General features: G+C 35.8%; 1 protein-coding gene across 7 annotated transcripts in view; it reads right to left on the bottom strand.

Moving 5' to 3' along the window:
- Window positions 1-2637: 2637 nt before the first annotated feature.
- The window catches only part of KDM7A (lysine demethylase 7A), a 98810-nt gene continuing 91239 nt past the window's right edge, over window positions 2638-10208 (bottom strand). For all 7 annotated transcript variants that reach the window (XM_080391261.1, XM_080391258.1, XM_080391257.1 and 4 more), the window contains 3 exons: window positions 9627-9712; window positions 8264-8537; window positions 2638-7576 (listed from right to left, as the gene is read on the bottom strand). In XM_080391261.1, the coding sequence (XP_080247387.1) occupies window positions 7482-7576; window positions 8264-8537; window positions 9627-9712 (455 nt within the window). In that variant the 3' untranslated portion in view covers window positions 2638-7481. The remainder of the gene's footprint in view (window positions 7577-8263; window positions 8538-9626; window positions 9713-10208) is intronic.

Below are 10208 nucleotides of genomic sequence, written 5' to 3'. Positions count from 1 at the left end.
ACAGCAGGAGCAGTACAGATAAATAGATCTATTAAGCCAAACACAATTCTTCAAAAATTTGCAGTACTTATTCTAAAGACTGAATATAATTGGCTTCAGAGAAATCAGACCTTAGTCTAGACAAAGCAAACTGTCCTATTAGCCGCCTGTTAGGTGGAATACTATGAGCTCTGGCAATGAGAGACTTTATTCACTGTCTTTATCACCCAGCTATTTCTTCTGCAGGTGAAGACTTTAGTCATTGACCACTGTAGAAACAAAGGCATTTCAAATTCCTGGCTGTATCAGAATGAGTAACAATAACATTCTGGTTTTACAGTTTCAGTCTTCATTCACTTTTGGCTTGAGACAGTTTACATTACTTACCAGCAGTAAAAGCGTAATTTCAAGGGCTCCCAAGAGAAATACTTCTATACAAAAAAAGTTTCTATAGAAACCAACACTCAGCATGATTGACTTCGTATTAATTCTACTACTTAGGTTTCCATCATCAATCCAAAGTTATATCTAAACAAAACAAACAAGAAAAGATTTGGTTGAATCTGTTAACTAATGAGCCACCACCACAATAGCTTCACAACTTAAGCAGGTCATGACAAGTCCTCAAGACAGAGAGTTGACCTTCACTAAATGGACACAAACCCAAGTTTGTAGGCACTTTACAAGGGGGTACTCTACCTCAAATGCAGTAGAAGACTGTTGATTAAGAAAAAAAAAAAAAAAACAAACCCAAACCAAAAAGAAACAAACAAACCCAACAACTTTACTCTTCAGATACCAAGAATATCTTGCCCATTCCCTGACTTTAGAAATTGAATTCTTTTGTCTCAATTTGGTAGCCTTGAATTCTTCAAAATACATCTGTCCATTAGGGAAGAACAATCCTCCTCAAATAGAAAAGTAAGAAACCAGGAACTGACTTTTAATGGAAATATGGCTCCAGGTGCTCAAGGCTATCCAGTAGCATGTAAAGAAGCACTTTTGAGATATTTCACACATTTTCCAGTGTATTATCCTACCAATTATGCACCAAAAAGCAGTCACAGAGGAAAGCTCTGGAGCATAGCTTGCAAAACAAAAGGACAAATAGTAAAGGTGCTTATATAGGTTTTTATATGGGTATGAAACTTGTATTTGTGGCCCACTGAGGTGCCCTCAAGTCTATCGCTTTCTTTTAAGACCAAAACATTGGTATGAGCAAGTTCAGCGTGACAAACCCAGATGAGTGAGTCTGATGGAAATGCATAGGTTGTAGCATTGCTCTTCAATCACAGTGATCAAGACTTTTTCAAAATATGTGGTTGCTCTAATAGAAAAACAGCTCTTTCAGATCTTTGGCAAATCTTTGGCTAACCAAATTTAGAATTAGTTTTAATACATTAATTGAAAAGATGTAAAGGCATGTCAAAATACAGCAGGAACTGATTTCTGGACATATGAATATTTAATCTTTCTCCCTTGTACTTAAATAATTATTTTTCCTCGCTATTTCTTACTCCACTCAAAACTTGTTTTTGAAACAGCACAGAAGTTTCTGCCCCCAAAATCTACAACACTACCATGTTTTAAACTTCAGGCCACAGAACATTTTTGTTGGGGCTTTTTAACTATTCCCATCTTATACTCAAGCAGTACATGGTTTCATGAGATCAGCATTCTTGGTTTTTGCCTGTAAAGCACCTGGCACAATGAAGTCCTGTCTCCGAACAGATCTCCTACTTATTACAGTCAACCATAAATTCTCTGTAAACTAAAAGCCAGGCTAAGTAGTAAACTTGAGCAGCTGCAGAGGATGCTCAAATCAAACACTTTTTGAGACCTGGTTCTTCCAATGCCACTGCTGTATCATTTATCTAAGGTTCTCATAAAATGACCGTCAGTGGAACCTAAGGATCTGCCCATCACAGCACTGAGGCAGTTCAGTAGCGTGGACTACTATCTGCAGAAGAAATGCATTACGTGAAGTTGGAGTGCAACACAGTAATGCTTCCATTACCCCCAAGTAGAGTACCCACATGCAAACTGTACTGCCATAGGGAGTTAAAACAGGGAACGCTGACAACTGTAAACTAGATGATGACATGCATTTAGAGAAATCAGAAAAGAAGTCATCCAGGATGTAAGCAAGTATGACGAAGTACATGGAAGCGTGAAAGAGAAAGCTCTTCTTCCAGAAACTGCATACACTTAAAGGAAAAATAAAGTAATTTAAAAAAAATAATCAAGATATGAGTCAGTCATCAGTAGCATGAGACAAACCTGAACAAAAACCAAGAACAAGAAAATACCATTTGACACCCTTCTTGCAGTTCTAGATCTGCTAATATGATCAATCACAAACACTTCCACCACCCTTTTATATCAGGATTCAAAACGAGTATTCACATCTTCACAAAATGCATTTAGTTGCCATAAAACATACTTGGATTGAAATGAGATTTGCACTTTGAAAAATAAAAGAAAAAGTACAAGAATATTCCCTCTCACATTTCTCCAGAAAATGTCTTCTTTAAAATGCACAGAGATTGGACCTACAAAAGCATTTTTCTCCTCATGATATTCTGTACAGTTTTCTGTATTTACATGGGAACAAATGAGCATAAGCCTGGAGAAATTAAACACTTTAGAGTGCTAAAATCAAAACATAGGCAATACAATTTTTTAATTTCAGTATTTTAAAGTACAGAGTGGAAACTATGAATATCAAATACAAATTTAAACAAAACCACTTGTCCTCCCCTAGAATAATCAATGTGAACTACTTATAGAAACTTACAAATTTAAAGTAAAATCAAAACAAAATAAATACTGTACATACACTTTCCCTGCCTGCAGGCAAAAGAGGATGGGAAATACTGTTATGAATTGAAAAAAAAATGCTCTTAAAGCTGCAGCATCCCATTTCCCAGCCAAATACTTAACACAGTAGTGCGTTTCTGTAAAAAGGAAGACACACATACACCGACCCCTACTGAGCAGACAAGCTAATATTTTCAGAGACATTAGAAAGAAAGATAGAAATTAGACTATGAGTAGAAAAAGGAGAGGAAAAGACAAACGGGCCAGCAAAACATTACTACAAAACTAGTAAATATAGCCAAGAACTAGCCCCTTTTTTTTTTTTTTTTTTTTTCAAATTCCATGTTTTTTTTTAAAAAAAAAGATTCACCAAAGCATTGGCAGCAATAGACATTTCCCAGCAGAAGTGACAATACATATCAATATAATCTCTTAAAAGTGATCCCTTTCATTCCCTTCCCAAAGCATGAAACTCTTATGGCTTAATTTATATTAAAAGTAGAAAAAGTCTTTTTTTCCAAATAGAAATGCAGTCTATGAAGAACATGCATTTCCTTATCAGTGCTACTTATATTTCCCATCCACTGCATGATTTATCACTCACACGCTCCCACAAATAGGGTGCTTTTTGTTGGGGTGGGGTTTTTTTGTTGGGTTTTTATTTTTTGGAAAAATGGATGTTGCAGCTTTTAATCTTGTTTAACCACAAATAGTAAGGCCCTTGGTTCCATTTATATTTCTTCTGTGAAAGAGTAGCTCTGGGCTCACTCAACCCCAGAGCTACAAACAGCTTTTAATGGAAGTATTACATGAATGAAACTCTGGAAAGACACTGATCTGGGGGTCATGGTGGGGGTCTGAAGGGACAGATGAACATGTGGAGCCTGAACAGGGCACTAGTTATAGGCCTGTAGTACCATGTCGTTCTAGCTTCGGTTCTGCTCAGTCTCCACAATTCCCAAAAAGGGGGTAGAAAGATTCACACCAGCTCTGACTCCAAAACCCTGCAAAAATTTTCAACATTTACAGTTTAAAGGCCTTATGAATGAAGGTAGCTTTTGCCACACAGCAAAGCTGAAGCTTCTAAAATGTGATGACACTGTGCTCTTATCTCTCTACTAAAGATAATGCAAGCACTTCAACCACCAAAAAAACCAAAACCCCCAAATGGCCCATGTGATCAGAAAGCAACAATTTTAACTCAACATCTAACCCTTTCAAAATTGTCTTTAAGAATGGATTCATGTAGAGTATTATAGGTTGCATAGGTAATCTACCTCAGAGGTCAACAAAGGCTACCTTGTAGCCAGGGTTTATTAGCAAGTATAGTAGAAGAAGAAAAGGGAAAGTTGCTGGAAGAGTCTTTGATATAGTTTCTAGGTGGCCTTTCCATTTTCATGCTTGTTTCTTTTTTTTTCCAATTGCAGGAACGTGAGAACTTAGAGAATGGGAAAACCCCTACAATATTTCCTACTGTTCTGTGTAAAAAAAAAAAATATTAAGTTTTATGCCAAATCCAAGTTCTCTGACTTTTCAAAAAAGATTATCCTTGAAAATGAGTTACCATAGCGGGCTTAATTCTCTTTGTTGTCCAGTCAGTGTTCCCTACTCCCTCCCTCTTCCACCCCAAGTGAAACAGCAAGAAAAAAAATAGGGCTTTTTCTCTCCACTACAACAACACAAGGTTCAGTCCATCTACAGAAAGATTGGTGCAGTAGTGTTTTCATCTAAATTTATCCCTACATACAAGTACACAAAACAAGTGAGGTCACTACATCCTCTTCATGAGCTACCAGGAGACTTCTTTTTTCTTCTTTTTTCCCCATTTTTTTTCTTTTTTTTTTTAATACTGCTCATCATGGCAATTTCTTTTGTGTTACTTATTCTGAGGTGGAACATCAGAATTAACTTCTGCTGGAAGCATGGATATCTGAAGAAAATGGGAACGAACCTTGCCTGTTGACAGCCTGTGAAGAGACTATTACATAAATTCATGACAGTGGAGAGCCACTTTGAAAAAAAAGGTAGAAAATAGAGTAGAGAAAGAATAAAATCAAGAAGAAATAATATATATGGGTCCAGCCACATCTGTGTTCCAACTGTAACATACAGATAAATAATGCAGATGGTCAGAAAAGAGACTTTGTATAAGCCAGTTATGGGTACAAGAAAGCATACTCCATATTTTCAAATTCCTTACTCCAGATTCTATTCTGGCATACTTCTATTTCAGATAAGTATTCTTTAAAAACTGCCTTTAAGGAGAGCGAGCTCATTCTTCATTCTGTTCTGAATCTGATTCCTGCCCTAAACTGAATTTTTCTTTTCTTAAAAATTATACAGCCAGCAAGAAGGAAACAGTTTGGTTCAATACGCTAAAGCTAAAACAGTTTCCAAAGCCTGCCAGGCATTAATCCATTTGCTCAAGCGTAAGCACAGAGAATACTTATATGGATATATAATTTTACCCAATATTGACAACACGGTTTATTTCTTTGACTTACTTTGGTGAGAACATATTAAAGACAGTTAAAATATTTTCTTTTAATTATTTCCACCTGGAAAACATAGCACCTGAGAACAGCAAGTACTCCTAGTGACTTTCAGCACCTGTAGAGTACCTCTTAGCTTATCTTCTGCTTTTTAGAAATCCTGTTACCTCCGTTCCCAATAGTCTAAACAAGGCTAATAGCTTGCAGTAAATTAAAAAAACCCCAACAAATCAAAACAGACTGAAAACATACTTTTGTGAAACCATAATTAGAAAACAAAAAAAGGTTAAAAAAATTCACCCATAAGCACACACACAAAACTATAAAGTCAAGAAGTTACAGTTTTTAAGCTCCAGAGAAAGTAAAGACATGAAAGCTACCTGACTCACTTGCAATCGCATTATGTTTTGATGTTTCTCAGTTCAGAAACAGGATAACATAATGCTAAATAGCTCTGACCCTGCAACAATCAAAAACACTTGACATCAGAACTATTTCCATAAATTTGTAAAGGCATTCATCATCTAGCCTAGATAAAATAACTCTGCACAAATGTTCTAGAAAGTCCAACTGAGTTTGTTTTTAAACCACAACAAGAGAAAACAATTCCAGTATAGAATATGGAGGAAGGAAAGACTGGTATGGAAAGTTAAATCAATTCAATGACTTGGAGAACTATGCCTGAGTATTTTTACTCTTAGCAACCAAAAAATAAACCCCAAACAACCAACAATATTGTTGTCACCAGCATATTCATGTTTACATTTTGGCTGGACCCTACAAAATGCCCTTTTTCCAGAATCAAGTAAAAGTATTCCCCTTTCCGCCTTCATCCCCAGCCCCCAGAAGTTAAATATTTAATTTTATATTACAGAAAAATACAAATTTTAAATCAAAAGTATTTACAATAATTCAGAATTGGCATTTGCTATCAGCTCAGTATGAAGCCTGACACAAATGAGCATTCTGATACCAGTAAGCTACTTTAATGCTTATATATGCACCAGTTAAGACTTTTAATTGGCTGTTTCACCCAGCTTTGAAAGCAACACACATTCTCCTGCCTTCCTGACTCTTCAGTAAAATGTTTTTAAAGTACAATAATAATATTTTAATGCTTCTTCCATGCTACATTAAGTAGTATGCCAAATCTTAAGACTGCAATGTATATCTTATGAGTTACTTCAGAGTAATTATTCTGAAGAAACATTTATCTTAACTGATGTCCCCGTTCCTCCAAAAAGATACGTTTGCCTCCTTTGTACCAACTCTTAAGTAACCTGTACAAATACAATTTCAGGGAGTCTTTTTACAGAAGAAAATCATCACAGACAGATCATCAGAAGGAAAAGTATGCACTCCAATTTGGAGGAAAGGGGTGCAGTTTAAAACAAGTTAGCTACTGGACCGACATAAGAAGATTCTTTTGTCTTTAAGAGTCTCTTCTAGTTCATCAAATAAATAAATCTGTATTAAAGAGGACAGGTCAAAAAATAATCGAGCTGGCAGAGAATATGCAACTTGCAAGTCAACAGAAGCCCAGCCAACAGCTTACAAAAAGCAGGGAAAAAAAATAAGATTCCATATGCCTTAATTTAAAAAATAATTAATAATGCATCTCACCCCTATGTAAGACTATAACCTGAATACCAAATTTAGGAGTCCAGACTAATCACAATTAATGTGGCTCTCCACTGCACCAAACATACATTATCAAAACAATTAAAAACTTTCACATTCTTAAATCTAAATTAATAACTCACAAAAAAAGCCTTCCAAATAAATAGGTTTCTTAAATGAATTTAAAAGTTGTCAAAATCTATCAGAAATAAATTATTGATAAACCACCTTCATCATCTTCCCCTCATTAATTAGGTCAGAAACTACCAGCAACAAATGATATTCAAGCCCTGACGAGAGACTGTTTCTCACAGTCCATGTCTCTCTGAAGATTTCCCCATTCCCATATGGTTATTGCTGAGCAGGTGTGGCACAGTGAAAATGCAGCATTGGGTTGGTTTTTTTTTTTGTTGGTTTTTTTTTTTTTTCCTCGTTTTTGTTCATCAGGCAGTGTTTTATATGGTACATGCAAGTCTGCTTCAAGCAGAGGAATAACAGCAGCTCCAGGCTCTGTTGACCTCAATACTGGTCTGTGTAGGAAAGACAGCAGTAGTAGAAGTAGCAGCTACATTAAACAAAGAAGCGTGCATGGCCATTTCGGTTCAGCTTCAAGATCTTCCCAAGGCGCTGCTTAGCAGTTGCCATTCCTTTCTTTGGACGTTTGCCTGAAAAATGAAATCAAGTACTTCAATCAAGAATTTCAGAACAAATTTTTATCACTATAGAACAAAGATGAAACCTGGTTTTCAAGCTGAAGTGGGCAAAATTTTCACCCTAATCAGCTCAAAAAAAAAGTGCCAACAAATGGGGAATCAGAATTGTCAAAATCCAAGGATTGTTTTCTATAAACTCTGGCCAGCATTACCATAAATAAAGCGATTCTATTATTTACAAATGTTTGCAGTCTAGGGAAAGGCAGTGGGTGTGGTAAGGGAGAGCCTAAACTGAGCTTCCTGAATTTTGCTCAAGTTATTCCCTCTAGTAAATTATAGAAAACACACTAGAAATTAAAAACGGAACAAGTATGATCATCAGACTATTTTTTGAAGTGTTACAGATTTTAAACCTTCACTTTGATAAACAAAACTGATTCAGGCCGGTGTTTCAGACTACAGTTGTGGTTCTGTTCCCTGTAATAAATGCAAAACAGACATGTATGCAGAGGTGCAACAGTAACTACGAAAGTTTCACCTGGCCACACATCCAGTTAGATTTCTCTCAATTCCACCTCCACACATTCTGAGCCAAAACTTGTGTGTCCACAGGATGCCCATTTTATGTTTTCACTCAAGGTCTAAGCCTGTCCTTTTTTAAGTTTCTGTATCTAGCAAGAGGACAGAGATAAACATTACCTTTTGTCGCCTGGTTGCTGATAGGGGGTGGATTTGATGCTGGCCTCTTTGTTGGATGAAGTGGTACAGACAAGGATGTTTCACCATAGGGCCTATCAGGGCTAAGGCTGCCGTCACTCAGCCGACATTCTCCTTGAATTAGATTGGAGTCTCGAGTGTACTTGCCATGCTGAAAACTCAAGCTGTTGTGGATTATACTTCTGTTTTCCTGAACCTTATGATTGGCTTCTGATGCACACTCTTTCTTGATATATTTTTGAGTTTTACTGGTATCCTAGTATGGAAATGAGAAGAAAAAACGTGGAAGTTAATACCTTCTGGCTACAACTTCACTCGAGTTTTTCTAATTATACTACCATATCTTTGAAAAAGATACTGCAGTTCCACCAGTGTCTGACCACTTAATGATTCCATCATTTCTTTTAATACAGATACCTCTTAAAAATAAGATATGCTATAGTATCTCTATGCAAGCTTTTCCATATGCACTTAAGGGCAATGCCACAGATTAATTACACGTACTAGTGTATTCAATTTTTCTACTTTTTGGGTTTAGTTTTAAGTGATCAAAACAAATACAATTGCTTTTGATTAAACTAGCCATTACAGCAAACTATAACATAAACATTGATTAACTACCTGAAAACAAATCGCCTATTAATATTCAGCTGGTGAGAGAACAAATGCTAAACTGGGAATTACAAACTAAGAAGTATCATGTAGTTAGATATTCTTACCAAAAAAAATCCAAAACCACTTCAAAGCATGCAGTTAAAATACAGCTATTAAATAGCTCTTTTCTAATACTTCAAATATAGATAAGTTTAGAAATACTGAAAAAGTTCAGTGTAAGACACACAACCTTTCATTTATATATTCCTTGCTGGATTCCACCTGGACATCAGAAAGCAAAAATATTCCTACCTGCTCACTGTTGAAAGGTTGTATCAGTTTGGCAGTGCCAATTTCCTAAGCAAGTATCTTTACTAGAAATACTATCAACAGGTTCCACTTGTTCTGAAGCTCTGGTTGGGAATAACAATGAATAAATAATAGAGTGCTTCCCCAGTTCAACTGAATGTAAATTCACAGTTTTTTATAAAGTATTTTTTTTTATTTTTCAAGATACTGCCCTGAGCTTCTTAATACTAGCTACTATGACAGAAAAGAGTTTGAAAGGAAAACTCAAAACAACAACAATGAAGATAAGCATGATAAAAATATATATTCAGCCACCAGAACCAGAAGTATCTATTATTAGATATGCAGAGTGTCCACCTGTCCACCATGCTTGCTGACTTAAAATTTCATTATCTCTTTTTCCTACAAAAACGTGTTCAAAAAGTTTAAAGTATTGCTTTACCTGAGGGGTAATCCTCGAAGCTTCATTCAGGTGTCTAGTCCATGCCGAAGTCCCCAAGTCTCCTTCTTCTTCCTTCATGGACCTACCTAAAGAGAAGTTCAACAAGCTTGAATTTATATTTATATTTCTAGTTATTGATTTTCAAAGCTAATTATGCATTTGAACGATTTTAAAATTAAAACAAGATAAGAAAGGAAAAATACAATGGAAAATATTTCCTAGATACAAAAAAAAGTTGTCAGAGCTTCTTGGTTCTACACACTAAATTGGGAAAACAATCCCACAGTACAAACACACCTAAATAAAGATCCATACACCACAGTAAGGTGGTCAGACAAATATAACCATTCAAATTTGAAAGTACTGACGTTGAAGACAGCTTACTTTCTTTGTTAAGCTACAGTCTTCTACCGTAGCTTTGTATCATGAGGAGTTCATACTAAGATAGACATTTAATTTTCAGGTATTATTGACTGTATTGTTTCTAAGCACTGGTGTGTTATTCAGGTATAACATATGGAAGACCTATGCTGACAGGCTTATAGAATAAGCATCCACGTTGAAAACACATTTACAATACAG

The sequence above is a fragment of the Falco punctatus genome (assembly GCF_963210335.1).
Source record: "Falco punctatus genome assembly, chromosome: 6".
NCBI lineage: Eukaryota > Metazoa > Chordata > Aves > Falconiformes > Falconidae > Falco > Falco punctatus.
Note: the sequence above shows the minus strand (reverse complement) of the source record. Positions and strands in the feature narration are given on the sequence as shown.